The sequence below is a fragment of the Aureococcus anophagefferens genome (genome assembly GCF_000186865.1).
Source record: "Aureococcus anophagefferens unplaced genomic scaffold AURANscaffold_13, whole genome shotgun sequence".
Lineage (NCBI taxonomy): Eukaryota > Pelagophyceae > Pelagomonadales > Pelagomonadaceae > Aureococcus > Aureococcus anophagefferens.
The window spans coordinates 965,145-981,126 of record NW_008705573.1 but is presented as its reverse complement, the minus strand read 5'-3'; the positions used below and the strand labels follow the sequence as shown (position 1 = coordinate 981,126).

Sequence of the window (15,982 nt, the reverse complement as noted above, 5' to 3'; positions counted from 1 at the left end):
AGCCTTTGAAGTTGGGAATTTCGCTCTCTTTTGCTGCCCTGGGTGTCGCGGTTCGCGTCCGCGTGGGCCTGGGCGTCGTCGACCTTCTCCTTGAGCGCCGCGGCCTCGCCGAGGGCGCCGTCGGAGTACTTGGCGACGTTGTTGTGGAGCTCGTGGGCGCTCCGGAGCTCCTTGGCCTGGCGGCTCGTCTCGCCCGCGATGTGGTCCTGCGTCTCCTCGAGGTCCTGCTCGGCCTCGGACACGAGGAACTGCGCGTGGCGCAGGGCCGCGGTGACCTCGGCGAGCTCGGCCTCGTAGACCGCGCGCTCGTCGTCGGGCCAGCGCGCGACCTTCCGCGCGTCGTGCTCCTCGAGCGACGCGCGGACCTGGGCCTTGGCGGCCTTCGTGGCCGCGTCCGCGGCGACGGCCGACGCCTGCCGCGCGTCGACCAAAACCCGCAGGCACGTGGCGACGCGCCAGAGGGCGTCCCAGGTCGTGCGCACGGGGATGCCCCGCCGGCTGAGCTCGTCGACGTGGGGGAAGAGGCCCTGGAAGGGCACGCCCGCGGGCCGCTCGCGGCCCCGGCACACGCGCGCCCGCGTGTCGTCGGCGGCCCGCTCGAGCGTCGCCATGGGCCAGTAGCGGGCGCAGGACGCGTCGAGCGCGTCCCAGTACTCGAGCGTCAGGTCGTCGTCGTCGTCGACGTACTTGTTCGACGTCATCGACGTGCCCCCCAGCGACTCGTTCACCGACGACTCCTCGTCGAGGTTCGCCGCGCGCCGCGCCTCCTCGGCCTCCTTCTCCAGGAACTCCTTCTCCGCCTTCTGGATGCGCCGCTTCTCCCTCGCGCGCTCCTTCGTCTTCTTGTACGCGAGCCGTTCGTCGGGCGTGAACGAGCTGTGGTCCTCGACGCTCGAGTCCGACTCCGACTCCGACTCGGCCTCGAAGCCCAACACGCGCTGGCCGCTGCCGTCGTCGCGCTGCATCTCGTTCTGGAAGCGGCTCACGTACGCGTCGTCGCGGTCCTCGGCCTCGAAGCCGTGTTCTAAAAGCAGCTCCTCCGTCGTGTACGCGAGGTCGTCGAGCGGGTTCCGCTCCACGGCGACGGCGTTCTCCATGGCCTCGCCCGGCGACGGCAGCTCGAGCTTCTTCCGCCGCATCTGCAGCAGGAGCCACTCGCGGTGCGCCGCGGCGTCGATGCCGAGCGCGCGGCGCCTGTGTGGAATTCAAATCTTCAACCCGACTTCAATGTGCGCATATGCGACAGTTTCGACGCGAGTTCTTCGGCTGTGCTTCGAGAACTCGACGAGAGCAATCGATTCATCCAAAAATCAACCAAATCGACTTCGATTTGACCGAGCTAGAGAATTCTGAAGTTTGGTCAGGACCACCCAAACCAGTGGTTGAATTCCACACAGCGCGGCGCCGGGGCCAGTCGAAGGGCGGCTCCATGGTCCGCACGCGCTCCAGGTAGGCGAAGGTCGCCGCGTCGTCGTGCGCCACGGCCGCCAACGTCGTCGTCGCCTCGAGGGCCCGGCCCAGGGCCGCGACGCCGCCGTACTTGTCGCGCCGGTCCTCGCCGCCCGCGGCGCCCCAGCAGCCCGGCGGCTCGTCGAAGCCCCGCTGCAGGATCGTCGACGCGGAGTGGACCTCGCCGAGCTGCTCGCCGACGCCGTCGCCCTCGAGGGCGTTGCCCGAGACGTCGAGGTGCGTCAGCCGCGGCTCGCAATAGACGACGGCCGCGAGCGCCTTCGCGCCGCGCGCGCCGATGCCGCAGTGCGTCAGCGACAGGGACGTGAGCCCCGTCACGCGGCGCCGGTCCAGCACGGACGGGTGCACGAGCAGCGCCGACGCGATGAGCGCCGCGCCGACGTCGCCGACGACGATCTCCGCGTCGCGCGACGCCTGGAAGCCCTGCGCGCCTGCGTGCCACATCACATCTTCAACCCGAGTGAAAAGGTCGTGCACGCGACACGTTCGACGCGAGTTCTCGACGTGTCCAAAAATCACCCGAATCGACGTCGACGCGACCGAGCGAGAGCATTTCGGAGTTCGGCCCCGACATTCCCCGATCGATTCGCACGCGGCCGCGCGCCGGGCTTGAAGGCCGCCTTGACCTGGGGCACGCCGCCGAGGCGCAGCACCTTGAGCTTGCACGTCGCCAGCACGAGCGACTCCGCGACGGCGACGGCGCCGAGGGAGCTCACGGGGTTCGCGACGACGTCAAAGACCGCGAGGCGGCTCACAAAGTCCAGCCGATAAAAGGCCTCGGCGGGGTGCGTCTCCTTCTTCTTCTTCGCGTTCTTCTGCTTGTCGCCGACGCCGTCGCGCGCGTGCGTGCCGCGCTTCCGCGCGAGGACCTCCGCCTTCGTGTGCTTCTTCCGCTCGAGGCGGTCGCGCTCCTGGCGCGGCTTCCAGCCCCAGAAGCCCTTGCAGAGCGCCTCGATGCCCCAGTCGCCGATGTCGTTGCCGTTGAGGTGCAGCTCCCGCAGGGAGCAGAGCCGGCCGGCCTTGGTGGCGATGTGCTCCGCGCCCTCGGACGTCACGCGGTTCCCGCCGAGCTCGAGGCGCGTGACGGCGCCGAGCGTGAGCGCGTCCGCGATGAGCGACACCTCGTCGTCGCCGACGTTGCACTGCACGAGCACGATCTCCCGGAGGGGCATGCCGCTGTCCGACGGCTTCGCGACGTTCTGGAGCGTCTCCGCGAGCTTCACGCGCGCGAGCTCGTCCGCGTCGCCGTCGAAGTTCATGTCGAGGTCGCGCTTCGCGAGCGCCTGGAGGCCCTCGCGCGACTCGGCCCGCGCCTTCTCCTCCATCTTGCGCGCCATGTCCTCGTGGATGCGCTGGAGGCGCTTCTCCCGCTCCGCCTCCTCGTCGACGGTGCCGTCGTCCGCGAGCGCGAGCTCGTCGTCGACGGTCGCGTCCTCCTCGGCCGCGAGCGCGAGCATGGTCGCGAAGGTCTCGTCCTTGCGCTCCGTCTTGTTGAAGCGGTAGTCCGCCTTCATGTTGCGGTGCATCTCGCGCATCTCGCGCTCGTGCATCTCGCGCCGCTCCAGGATCCAGTTGCCGATGCGGACCTCGATGGCCGCGTCGCGGACTGAGGTCCAGAAGTTCCGCGCGGTCAGCGCGATGCGCGCCTCGGACGCCTCGCCCCGGGCGAGGGCCTGTTCCTGCTCTTCGTCCAATAGGATCTGCTCCCGCGCCTGCCGCGTCTCGTTGTCGCGCGACGCGAGCTCGTCCCGCTTCGCGAGGACGGACGGCGTCAGAGGCACGCCCGACCCGTAGCTCCCGACGGAACCGACGCTCCGCGCCGTCGCCGCGCGCCTAGCGAAGGACGCCTGGGACCCCTCGTCGTCGTCCATCTCCGACTCGTCGTCGTCGTCCCGGCCCCGCCGCAGCGAGCCCTCGACGCCCGCCGCGAGCGCCTCCAGGTCCACCAAATCGCCGCCGCCGCCGCCGAGCTGCGTCGCCAGGTCGAGCTCGAGGCCCATCTGCTCGGGCACGGGGCACTGCCACCGGCTCTCGCCCGAGGCCTCGTTGTAATAATACGGCCGCCCGCCCTCCGTGAAGTACTCGATCCACTCGGCCTCCGGCGGCGCGGACGCGTGCAGCTGCTCGACGATTTGGGTGACCGTCGTCTTCGCCCGCGCGGCCGCGCGCTCCAGCTCGAGCTGCATCGCCGCGAACTCCTCGCTGTAGCGGGCGACGGGGGCGACGTACTCCGTGACCTCCTCCTCGCGGGCGAAGTCGCGGTCCACGTCGGCGTCGCCGCTGTCCATGGACACGAGGCCGCCGGCCGACGCGTCGTCCATCGTTTCGGTTTTTTAGGTTTGTTTGTTGGTGCGTTTACCGCTCGCGTTTCGGTCCTCGCCTCGTTTCCGGCGCCGCGAAGGACGGCGCCCCCGCCCGGGGCGGTCGTCGTGGGGCAGCCCACCTCGAGCTCTAGCGCGGCCGCGGCAAGGTGCAGGTCAACCGCTAGCTCAACATGCTCGGCTATCAACATCGTCGTCGCCGGCGCCTCCGTCTCGAGCACCGGTGAGGCGCTCGTGTTGCAACGCCTCGCCGGCTCCTCGACCCACCGCCTCGCACAGAGCAGCGTCTCGAGCAGCACCAGCGAGGCACTCTCGTGGTGCAACGCCAGCGCGATGCGACCCGACGACCTCGCCGAGGGTGGCGCCGCGAGCTTCTACGGCCTCGTGCTCGTGAGCGCGTTCCTCGCATCGCTCGTGCCCGTCATCGTCACCCGCGCGATGCAGAAGCGCTTCAGCAAGGGCTGGGTCGCCATGTGCGCCGTCGCCGTCGCCGCGGGCGCCCAGTGGTCGGCGCTCCACCCGGACGCCGTCGCGTGGGCGAACGCGACGTCCTACTTCGACCCCTACGAGATCCTCGACGTTGCGTCGAATTCGAACTCGAGCGTCGTCCGCAAGGCCTACCGCGCTTTGTCGAAGGCGCACCACCCGGACAAGGGCGGCGACCCGAACAAGTTCAGAGAGCTCGCGAGCGCCTACGCCGCCCTAGCCGGCGACGCGACGGCGAAGCGCAACTACCGCGACCACGGCCACCCAGACGGCCCCCGGCCGCAGTTCGCCGGAATCGCGCTGCCGCGGGGCAACGAGGGCGTCGTGCTGACGCTCTACGTCCTCCTGCTCGCCCTGGCCATCGTGCCCGTGGTCATGATGGTCAAAGCGACGTCGAAGCCGGCGACGCGCATGCCGAAGAAGGCCACGGTGCTCGCGCTCCGCGACGCGCTCGCGGACAAGGCGCGGCGGCCGCGGACGACGGCGCAGTGGCTGTCGCTGCTGGGCGCGCTGCTGGACGACCACGAGGGCCTCGACGCGCCGGACGACGCGGACCCGGCGGGCACGCTGCGCGCGGTCAAGGCGCTGGACACGGGCGGCGCGAAGGCCGTCGCGCCGCGGACGGCGACGGGCGCCGCGCTCGTGCGGCGCGCGAGCACCGCGGCCGCGGGGCGGCGGCCGGACGGCGGCGGCGAGGACGAGGCCGGAGTGGAGCTCGCGCTCGCGGGGAACCTCGCGCGGGCCGCGCTCGAGCTGTCGCTCGGGGTCGGCCTCGACGCGGCAAAAGCTCGCGGCGGCGGCGCTCCAGCACGTCGTCGCCGGCGCGCCGCCGGACGCGGCGGAGCCGGCCGCGATCTCGAGCCTGTCGCTCGCTGTCTTCGACGACGACGAGCCCCTGCCGGACGTCCGCGCGGGCGACGTCGCCGTCGCGTCGATCGAGCTGAAGGTCCCGCCGGGCGACTACGTCGTGCTGCTCGGCAACTCGAACCAGAACGCCGTCGTCGCCTACAAGCCCGTGACCGTGCCGAAAAATCCCTGCGACTTCCAGTTCCAGGTGAAGTGCCCCGACAGGGTCGGCAAGTACATCCTCGCCGCGTCCGTCCACGCCGTCGACCGCCACGTCGAGGCGTCCCGGACGGTGCCCTACAAGGTCGAGCGGCAGGAGGACTAAGCAAGCTGCGCGCACGTGTGCCACGATCGATGCACGGTCGCTCAGCCGTTCGCGCTCACGTGGAAGCCCTGGACTTCATGAAGCTTCAAGCAAAAGTTCAAGTTGTCCTTCAAGTCGGAGTTCTGAGGAAGGCGCGATGATGCCTCAAAAGCGGCTGCGCGTTCTAGCGCTGTGCTCCAGCATGTACTCGGCGGCTCCTTATACACTTTCCCAGCGCTTTACGCCTGCACATTTGATACCGCCGCGATACAACAAGCCACTCGCAGAAACGCTCCCGATTCACCCCTCTTCGTCGACGCCCATCCCAACGGAGCGCGCCGACGACGCCGACGACGCCGACGACGGCGAGGACATCGAGGCCATGGGCTTCGACGAGCTCGTGGCGCTCATGGAGGACACGGGCGGGCCGGCGCTGCGACCCGGCGCGCCGCTCGAGGAGTCGCGCGACGAGGCGTGGCGCCACATCGAGCGGACCTTCGGCGAGGACCACGACCACGACCACGACCACGTCGAGGCCGCGCCGCGGCCCGCGGGCCTGGGCGGCGTCCTCTACTGCTCGCTCGCCGCCGCCGCGGTCGTCACGCTCCACCAGCCGTTCGTCGCCGCGCCCGTCGCCGTCCTCGGCTTCGTCCTCGCGTGCTCGACGGGCGACGTCGCCGTCGACGAGTAAAAAGAATACGCCTAGGGGAAGAACGCGTCCCGGTTCGCGGCCGCGTGGAGGTCGGCGACCGTGAGCGCGGCGACGCCGTGCTCGCGGACCGCGAGGCGGAGGCGCGCGGCGTTGTTGACGCAGACGAGCCAGATGGACGCCCAGAGCATGACGGTGACGAAGCCCGACAGGATGAGGCTCTCGCGCGACAGCGACGCCTCGGCGGCGCCGCCGTCGCCCGCGGCCGGGTCGTCGTCGTCGTCGTCGTCGCGGCGTTCGACGGCCGTCGCGTTGGCGTCGGGCGGCTCGAGGGTCTCCGCCGCCTCGGCGTCGGCGGCGTCCCGGGCCCGCTGGAAGCGCTCGGGCAGCGTGTTCGGCAGCACGACGAGCGAGTGGTAGGCCTCGTAGCTTAGCGTCGCCATCGCTAAGAGCCGCAGCGACCGGTCGTAGGCGTCGACGGACGTCGGGTCGAGGCGCTGGGACGCCCGCAGCCCCGCGGCGCCGACCCAGACGCCGGCGACGTTCAGCGCGAGCTCCGTCGTCGACAGCGCGACGTCGGAACGGCCCGCGGCGTCGTCGTCGACCAGATTCGGGTCCGCCGTCGCGTCGAGCAGCGCGCCCAGGCCGTTGAGCGCGCAGTAGAGCGCTAAGAGCGAACTGAGCAGCCGCACGCGCGCCGCGGACCGCGCCACCGTCTCCAACGGCCGCTGGCCGACGGACCGCGCGGCGCCGCCGTCGCGGTGCTCGCGCGCCGCCGCGGCGACGACGGCCGCCAAATTCTCGTGGAGGGGGTTGGCGACCTCCGCGTCCACGGGCCGCGCCTCGGGCAGCGCGCCGGCGTCCTCGGGCCGCACCATGAGGTGCACCGTCGGCGCGCGCGCGGACCGCGAGATGCCGTGGTCCGCTAAAGCTTCCCCGGCGCGGAGCTGGCGCCCGCCGGCGATGAGGCGCTGGCGCGATACGGGCGCACCGGCCACGGCGGCGGCGACGGCGCCCATGAGGTCGTCGACGGAGCCCCCCTCGGGGACGCGCACGACGTGGACCGCGCCCTGGTCTTTCACGTCGAGGACGCGCACCTCGAAGACGGCGCCGACGGGCGCGAGCTCGACGCCCGCAACGTCCGCCGGCGGGGCGTCCGTCTGGTCCACCTCCTCGTACATCACAGCCTCGGCGATGATGGGGGCCATGGTGGAGCCAGAAAAGCTTCGACGCCGGTCGATCACGGCGGAAAAAGCTGCGACGCCGGACGACGACGAGGCGATGCGGATCACGCCGCAATCTGCGAGGATATTGCCGGCAACGACGACCTACCGCGCCGCCGAGTCCGACGACTTGTCCGACGCGTACGAACGCCGTCCGACCTGTCAAACAAGCCCACGCCTCCACGTTCGTCTTCGTCGAACGCCGCGCCGAGGACCGCCCCTTTTCCACCACGGCGCATTTACAGGAGCAACCTTCTCAGAAGACGGCGTCCGCGGGCACGGCGGCGCGCGCCTCGACCCACTGGGCCATGGTCTTGACGCCGAAGCCCGTCGCCTCGCCGGCCTTGCCGTTCCAGACAGGCCCGGCGATGTCGACGTGGGCGTGGGGCGTGTCCTCGACGAAGTGGCCGAGGAACAGGGCCGCGGTGATCGCGCCGCCCGCGCGGGAGCCGACGTTCTTGAGGTCCGCGATGGTCGACTCGATGTCCTTCTCGTAGGCCGGCGGCATGGGCATGCGCCAGACCTGCTCCATGGCGCTCGACGCCGCGGCCTCGAGCTCCGATGCCAGCGCGTCGTCCTTCGAGAACAAGCCCGCGACGTCGTCGCCCAACGCGACGACGCACGCGCCCGTGAGCGTCGCGAGGTCGACGATGGCGTCGGGCTTCAACGCCTCGGCGTAGACCAGGGCGTCGGCGAGCGTCAGCCGGCCCTCCGCGTCCGTGTTGATGACCTCGATGGTCTTGCCGTTCGACGCGGTGAGCACGTCGCCCGGCCGCATCGCGTCCTGCGAGATCATGTTCTCGCAGGCGGCGACGATGAAGTGGACCTCGACGTCGTCGACGCCCAGGCCGGCGACGGCCGCCGCGCAGCCGAGCGTCGCGGCGCTCCCGCCCATGTCGAACTTCATCAGCTCGATGGACCCGCCCGCGGACGGCTTCAGGTTGTAGCCGCCGGAATCGTAGGTCAGGCCCTTGCCGACGATGCAGAGCTTCGTCTTCGGCACGCCCTTCCTGTAGGTCAGGTGGATGAACTGGGCCTCGTGCTCGTCGCTCGACCCCTGCGACACGCCCAGGAACGCGCCCATGCCCCGGCGCTCGCACTCGACGCGGCCCATGCACGTGCAGTCCAGGTGCGCGTGGGACTTGGCCAGGTCCACGGCGGCGATGGCGAGCGCGCGCGGCGTGAGCACGTTCGGCGGCGCGTTCACCAGATCGCGCGCGAGCTTGCACCCCGCCGCGATCGCCGCCGCGCGGCCGCCGGCCTTCTCCACGTCCTCGTAGGGCGTCTCCGACAGCAACGAGTCGGCGTAGGCGTCGTCGGGCGCGGCGTCGTCCGCGTCCGGCGGCTCGTCGACGAGGAGCAGCTTCTCGAGCGCCGTGCCCTCCTTGACGTTCTTGCCCGTCCGGAAGCGGTTGTCGACGTAGTTCGCCTCGTGGCAGCCCAGCACGAGGGCCTCGACCTTGGCCACGTCGCGCCAGGCGTCGCGCGTGCGCGACGGCGCCGCGACGCCGACGAACGCGGCCTTTTGCTCGCGCGCGGTCTCGGCGGCGTACGCGCCGAGCCCGCGGTACGCGTCGCCCTCGGCCTCGTCCTTCTTGCCGAGCCCATAAAGCGCGACCTTGCCGACGCCGTGGCGCTTCTTGGACACGGACACGAGGCAGCCGCTGCCCTTGGCGCCCTTGAAGTCGCGCTCCGCGGCGAGGTCGACGAGCAGCCCCTCGAGCTCGTCGTTCCACGCGTTCGCCGTCGTCGCCGCGCCGACGTCGACGACGGCGTCGTCGGCCGTCTGCCAGAAGGGGATGACGAGCAGGTCGCCCTCGTAGTCCGACGCGCTGCCGGCGTAGGAGCACGGCACCGTCGGCGTCGAGTCGGACAGCGGGAACGTCGACAGCGGCGAGCTCGCGCGCAGCGCGGTTGTGCGCAGGCCGGTTTTGCTTGCCGGCCGCGCCAGTGCCGAGACGCCTTTCAGCATGCAGGCGAGCATCACTGGAGTTGTCGCTGGCATCGACGCAACCACAGCGAGATCGAGGACAGACAGAAGCAAAGGCGACGAGAAGCGCCTCGCCGCAGCGAGCCACAACTTGAATCGGCGTCGTCGCAGCGGCCCACAACCCTCCCAGGCCTCCTCCCACACCCTCCCACCGAAAAAAAAGAAGGGTCGATAGAACGTTGCTTACCCGCGGCGGCGGGCCGGGCGGGGGAGATTTCGGTACGAGCGGCGGCGTGTCCGCGCCTCGGAGGGCGCGCCGCGCCGCGGCTCCGGATCGCGCGCGCGCCTCCGGTCGCGATGTCCCGGGGAGCCGGCGCCCGCGGCGTTGGCGCGGTCGGCCGGGCGCCTCGGGCGCGCGTCACTGGGGACGGGGGGGAGGAGGCGCGCGTCGGCCGCGCGGCGCGGGACACACACGGAGCCGGACCGCTACTTCTTGATCTTGAAGAGGTCCTTGTTCTCCTTGGCCGTGACGCACTTCCAGCCCTTCTCGTCGATGGGCGGGTCGTTGCGCTTGCCCGCCTTCTTGCGGTAGGCCTTGAAGCGGTTCCAGATCGTCGTCGTGCCCAGCGGCTCGAGCTTCTTGTTCGCCATCTCGACGTCGTTGATCTGGAACATGAACATGGCGGCCTGGATGAAGAGGTTGTCGATGGTGGAAAGGATGGTGAGGCGCGTGGCGTGCTTGAAGTGGAGGCGGCTGTCGCCGAGGCGGATGACGTCGCTGTAGTTGAGCTCGAAGGGCGACTTCTCCGTGAGCTTGACGTAGGTCCCGTTCTTCGAGTCGTGGTCGACGACGTAGAAGACGCCGGACTTCTCGTCGAGCTCGATGGTGCAGTGGTGCTCGTCCATCTCGTCGTCCTCGAGCACGATGTCGCAGGCATCGTCGGTGCCGATGGTCGTCTTGCCCTCGACGACGATCTCCGTCTGCTGCTTCACGGTCGGCCCGCGGTACTTGATGAGGATGCGGTGGTGGGGCTCCTCGTCCTGGTCGAGCTCGGCGTCGTGGTCGCTCATCTCCTCCTCCTCGTCGCTCTCCTCCTCGTCGTCGTCGCCGTCCTCGTCGTCGTCGCTGTCGTCGTCGTCGCCGCCGCCGTGGTGGTGGTGCTTTTTGATCTCCGGCGGCTTGAAGAAGTAGAAGTTGCTCTTGGACATGCGCATGCAGACGTCGGGGTAGAGCGGGAAGGTCTCGCAGGTCTTCTTCGACCCGCCGATGGCCATGTACGTGCCCTTGCGGCTCTTCTGGTCCTCGATCCAGATCGACGCGAACTTGTCCGGCGTGAGGATCAGCGCCTACGGAGGGAGACGTTCGGGTTTGTGACACGTCGCGGCGATGCGTGAAAAAAAACAGGCGGCGCCGCGGGAACGCGCGTGCTCGCGGCTCACGTTGTGGGACAGGTCGAAGCGGCTGTAGTCGCCGGCGAGGCCGAGCAGCGTCTGATCTTTCGAGCAGACCGTGCTCCGGTTCTTCTTGGCGCCGTTGATGTGCCAGAGGCGGCAGCAGTCCACGTAGAGGGGCATGGCTCCCGCGGTGCGCCGCCGCGTACAAGGCTCGCCGGTGAAACCGCGCTTTCCGAGCGGCGGGCGCGGCGCGCGGCGGACGCGGCGCGCGGCGGCGTCGCGCGTCCGAGGCGCACCGGTGCGGTTCGCTGCGGTCCCGCGCCGCGCCCGGGAACGAGCGGCCCTCGCGCCGGTCCCCCGTGCAGAAGAGGACCGGACCTAGGCGCGGACCACGCCCATTGTCGCGCTCTTTAGCGCTGCTCCACGAAACGCCTAGATTTGAAGCGCAGCACGTATCCAAAACAGCTCGAGCAAAAAGCCGCAGTTGCGGGCAACGCATCTCCTCATTGCAGCGGTGCTGCAGGGCTCGGCGCTGGAGGCGGCCCCGGTGCGGCGGCGCCCGGAGCGGGCTCCTCGGTGCGAGGAGTCGCCGCGGGCGCCATGCGGCGCCACGTCGCCGAGAGCTCGAAGCGGCACCTCATGCCGCTGCCCAAGCACCCGGACCTCGACGACGACGCCGGGGGCAAGCGCGCCCGCGGCAAGCGCCACAAGGAGGAGGAGCGGCCGCTCCACGTCGCCTCGGAGCCGACGACGCTCGAGCGCAAGTACGAGCTGAAGAACGACCTCGCGTCGACGACGAGCCGCATCGACGCTTTGGTCGCCGACTACGACCGGTCCGACGCGATTTTGGCCGGCGGCGCGCCGCTCGTCGGCCCCGAGGAGCGCAAGTACGTCGAGAGCATCCTCAGCGACTCCGCGGCGACGAAGCGGTCCCTGAAGAACGCGCTCCTCGACGTCTCCGAGTGGCAGCGGACGATGACGGACGCGCGGCTCGTCGAGACGGTCGAGGCCGAAGCGGAGGTCGCGCAGCTGCAAAAGTCCATGCGGAGCGGCTGGGACCTGCTCACCGAGGCCCACACGCACAGCAAGAAGACCCTGGGCATGCTCGAGAAGGCCGTCACGAAGGCCAAGGAGGACGGCGCCAAGGCCGCGACCGACGCCATGGAAAAATCCAAGAACTCGGGCGATCTGCGGAAGACGGGCGCGGCGAGGCACGCGCGCGAGCTCAAGGGGCTCCAGGCCGAGGTCGAGAAGCTCACGCACCAACTCGCCATCGCCCACGACGGCATCGCCCGCGCCGACGCCCACGGCGAGTCCATGGCGAAGATGGCGCGCGACGCGAAGGACTCCGCGCAGACGATCAAGGAGGAGTACGGCCACGAGCTCGACCAGCTGAACGCGCTCGTGGCCAACTTCCAGCAGGCGGACCGCATCGCCCACCTCGGCTGGCGCGACGCCCAGGCCAAGGCCGCCCTCGACGAGATCCAGGACCTCTCGAACAGCAAGGACTCGCCCGCGGAGCTCAAGCGCGTCCGCGAGCAGCTGTGCGCAAATCAAATCTTCAACCCGACTTCAATGTGAGCGTAATTGAACGGTTTGGACCAGACTCTTCGGCTGTGCTTCGAGAACCCGACGAGAGCAATCGATTCGTCCAAAAATCAGCCGAATCGACTTCGATTTGACCGAGCTAGAGAATTTCAAAGTTTGGTCGGGACGTCCCAAACCAGTGGTTGATTTCCACACAGGCGAACAAAACGAGAAGCTGAAGAAGGAGCTCGACGACCACCGCAAGCAGCTCGGCGACGTCGAGTCGGAGCTGCGGTCCAACAAGGGCGTGCTCTCGACCGTGCAGCACGAGCTCGAGACTTTGAAAGTCAAGGACAAGAAGCCGAAGAAGGGCGCGCACGCGAAGCCCGAGAAGATGACGACCGATCTCCTCCACGGCGACGACCCGCCCCTCCAGGAGCTCCAGAAGGCGCTGCTCAAGGAGATCGGCCGCGGCTGCGAGCCCGACGTGCTCAAGGAGCTGACGACGAAGATCGGCAGCGCGGCCGCCGCGACGGAGAAGCGCGCGAAAAAGGCCGAGGCGGACGCGGAGAAGGCGAAGAACGCCGCGCCCGCCGTCGTCGCCGCGCCGGCGCCCGCGGCGGACGCGCCGGACCTGAGCTGGGACCTGGACCGCGCGCGCGAGACCATCGCGGACCTCGAGCAGCAGCTCGGCATGAAGACGAGCGAGCTCGAGTTCGTCAAGGACAAGCGCGCGAAGGAGCGCGCGGAATACGCGAAGAAGAAGCCCGCGGAGGACGCCGCGCCGTCCGTCACCAAGGAGGAGGTCGCGGCGCTCGAGGGCGAGCGGGACGCGCTCCAGGCCCAGGTCGAGGCGGCCCAGACGAAGCTCGCCGATTTGGCCAAGAAGGCGGAGTTCAAGGTCGCGGAGCTCAAGCGGTTGGACGACCGGAAGAAAACGGCCGAGGCGGCCGTCGAGAGACTCAACGGCGAGCAGGCGGACCTCATGGCGACGCAGGAGAAGACGCAGGACGCGACGGCGCGCATGCAGAAGAAGCTCGAGGACGCGCGGAAGGCCGGCAAGAAAGAGGCGCCCAAAGAAGAAGTGAAAGCGGAGGCGCCGCTCGAGCTGCAGATCGACGACCAGGGCTCCGTCGCGTCGAGCGTGAGCCTGGACAACGGGTCCCCCGGCAAGAAGAAGAACCCGGAGGCTTTGGCCTACTCGCAGGCCATGGACGCGCTCGTGTCCGTCATGCCCAGGGCAGCAAAAGAGAGCGAAATTCCCAACTTCAAAGGCTCCGATCTCGGCCGTTTTCCACTCGTTTCGGCTGGTTTTTGGACGAGCGATCATCTCTCGGAACGGTCTCGAAGCGTGGATGTTTTTTTGGAACGCGCGCGCGCGGAACGCTCACATTGAAGCGACGTTGAATCTCTCTTTTGCTGCCCAGGTCATGCCCGAGCCCGTGCGCGAGGCCGTGCTCGCGGGCTACAAGGAGAAGATCAAGACCGAGAAAGCCGAGGCCAAGGCCATCGCCAAGGCCGAGATGCTCTCGAGCCTCGAGTCGAACCGGGGCGACCCGCGCGCGTCGCGCGCGATCAAGAACAACGCGCGCGCGTCCGCGGCGAACTGGCGCAACATCCGCGCGACCGCGAAGATGGGCCGCGGCACGGTCAACGCGCGGAGCACGCAGCAGAATTTAGGGTACGGCTACTCGCCGACGTCCGAGTTCAAGAAGAAGCAGCGCGAGCGCCAGCCGCCCAAGGACCGGAGCCCGGACCGCGGCTCGCCGCCGCCCAAGGACCCGGAGCCGACGACGCGCGAGAAGAAGAAGCGCGAGATGGTCGGCTACAAGAAGAAGGACCGCACGCCCAAGGTGAACCCCTACGCCAAGGCCGCCAAGGAGAAGGAGGAGCGCGCCGCCGCGCGCAAGGACGCGCGCCGCGGGTCGCCGCGCCGCGGCGACGGCTCCGGCGGCTCCGGCGACGAGGGCGCGCCGTCGTCGGACTCGGGCGACGAGCGGCCCGGTGCGCCCCTGGACCCCGCGGAGGCGAAGCGCAAGGCCGAGGCGCTCAAGGAGCGGCGCCGCAAGGACCGCGAGCGCGTCCAGGAGCTGAAGCGCGAGGAGCGGGAGAAGCGCCGCGAGCGGAAGAACCGGAAGCGCGCCGACGAGGGCCTGCCGCCCATCGAGTCCGTCGACGACGACGACGACGACGACGAGGAGGACTTCGACGACAGCTACCCGGAGTCGTACGCGGGCAGCGAGCCCGACGAGCCCTTCGTGCGGCCGTCGGAGGTCTTCGGCAGCTCCCGGCTGCAGACGAACGCGTCCTGGGACGACGTCGTCGGCGAGGACCGGCTCTCGAACCGCGGCGCGTTCCGCGAGGAGACGCCGGAGCACTACGGCGGCCGCCTCACGAACTCCTTCGACGAGTACGAGGACGAGGACGACGACTCCTTCGTCGAGATCGACGAGGAGGACGAGGTCGAGAAGATCCTGAACACCTACCTCAAGCCCGCGGAGCAGCGCCACGCGCACGTGCAGCAGCGGCGGTCGTCGCTCTGCGGCCGAGACCTCGCGAAGATCCACGAGGACTACCACGCGAACGACGGCGCGAACCTGGAGGAGGACGACCACGAGGACCTGCACCACGCCATCGTCAACGACGACGACCACGCCTTCGTCCACGGGCAGATCGAAGAGATCTACGCGGCGCGCGTCAAGGCGGATTTGGACGCCGTCAAGGAGAAATTAGCGAAGACGGAGGGCGAGTTGGACGCGGAGCGCCAGGAGAAGCTCGAGCTCGCGACGAAGTCCGCGGAGCAGGCGCGCGAGATCGCGGAGCTGAACCTGTTCCTCAAAAAGGCGGAGAAATTACTGGTCGAGGTCCGGAAGCGCGACGCGTCCGACCCGTCCAAGGGCCAGCCCAAGGAAGGGTTCGGGTCCCACCGCGCGAACCAGCAGGAGGACGCGCACCGGCGGGCCATGGAGGAGACGATCAACATGGCGAACGCGATGAAGAAGTCGAAGGTGCACCAGGCCGCGGCGACGGTGAAGTCGCTCATCCGCATGGAGGGCCCCGCGGCGGAGCACTTGGTGGCGGAGCAGATCGACGGCCAGGTCAGCGAGGAGGACGTCAAGAAGGAGCGGTCCAAGTCCTTCAAGGACATCGGGAAGAAGATGACGAACTCGCGGAGCCTGCTGAAGAAGTTCGCGGGCAAGAAGAAGAAGAAGGCCGAGGACGTCCCGGAGGAGGAGGCCCCGGAGGATGGCGACGACGACGCGCCGGGCGAGGCCGGGCCCACGCGGCTGGGCAACCGGAACCGCTTCCTGGGGAAGAAGGCGAAGAACGCGAAGGCGCTCGACGTGCCCGAGCCCATCCCGGGCTCTCCCTCGAAGGCCGACGGCGCCGCGGCGTCGCCCGTGCAGCCGGACGACCCGCCGCCCTACGACGACCCGGACGCGGCCATCGACCCGGCGACGGGCGACCCGGAGGGGTTCTTCATCCCCGTCGACGACGAGGGCAACGCGATCCCGGGCGTCGCGCCCGTGCGCTGGGGCGACCCGACGGGCCCCAAGTACGGCTCCGACAACACGCACGTGCGCTACGTGCGCGTGTCGTCGCTGCCCCAGGTCGAGGGCGAGCGGCCCAAGTCCGTCGGGCGGCCGTTCTTCGCCTTCGAGTACGCGGAGGCGTTGCAGCGGTCGTCGGCCGCGCGCGCGGGGCGGCCGCCGAGCGCCGCGACGCCGCCGAACGTCCGCGCCGCGACGCCCATGGAGCCCGCGCTGGACCGGAGCGCCGGGGGCGCGGCGTCGGGGGCCGCGGCGCCGGCGGACAAGGAGGAGCTCATCC

General features: G+C 69.8%; 2 protein-coding genes across 2 annotated transcripts in view; one reads left to right on the top strand and one right to left on the bottom strand.

The window, feature by feature from the left end:
- Positions 1-7,555: 7,555 nt before the first annotated feature.
- On the bottom strand, positions 7,556-8,545 carry AURANDRAFT_28164 (hypothetical protein; the record flags this gene model as incomplete). The annotated part of the gene is made up of 1 exon (XM_009039984.1): positions 7,556-8,545. A coding segment is annotated over one exon (990 nt), but the record flags the coding sequence as incomplete, so codon positions are not given.
- Positions 8,546-11,151: 2,606 nt separating this feature from the next.
- AURANDRAFT_71891 (hypothetical protein) overlaps positions 11,152-15,982 on the top strand; it is a gene marked incomplete at both ends in the record, with an annotated part of 13,891 nt that continues 9,060 nt past the window's right edge. The window contains 3 exons of the mRNA XM_009040051.1: positions 11,152-12,154; positions 12,396-13,451; positions 13,579-15,885. Of these exons, the coding sequence (XP_009038299.1) occupies positions 11,225-12,154; positions 12,396-13,451; positions 13,579-15,885 (4,293 nt within the window). The remainder of the gene's footprint in view (positions 12,155-12,395; positions 13,452-13,578; positions 15,886-15,982) is intronic.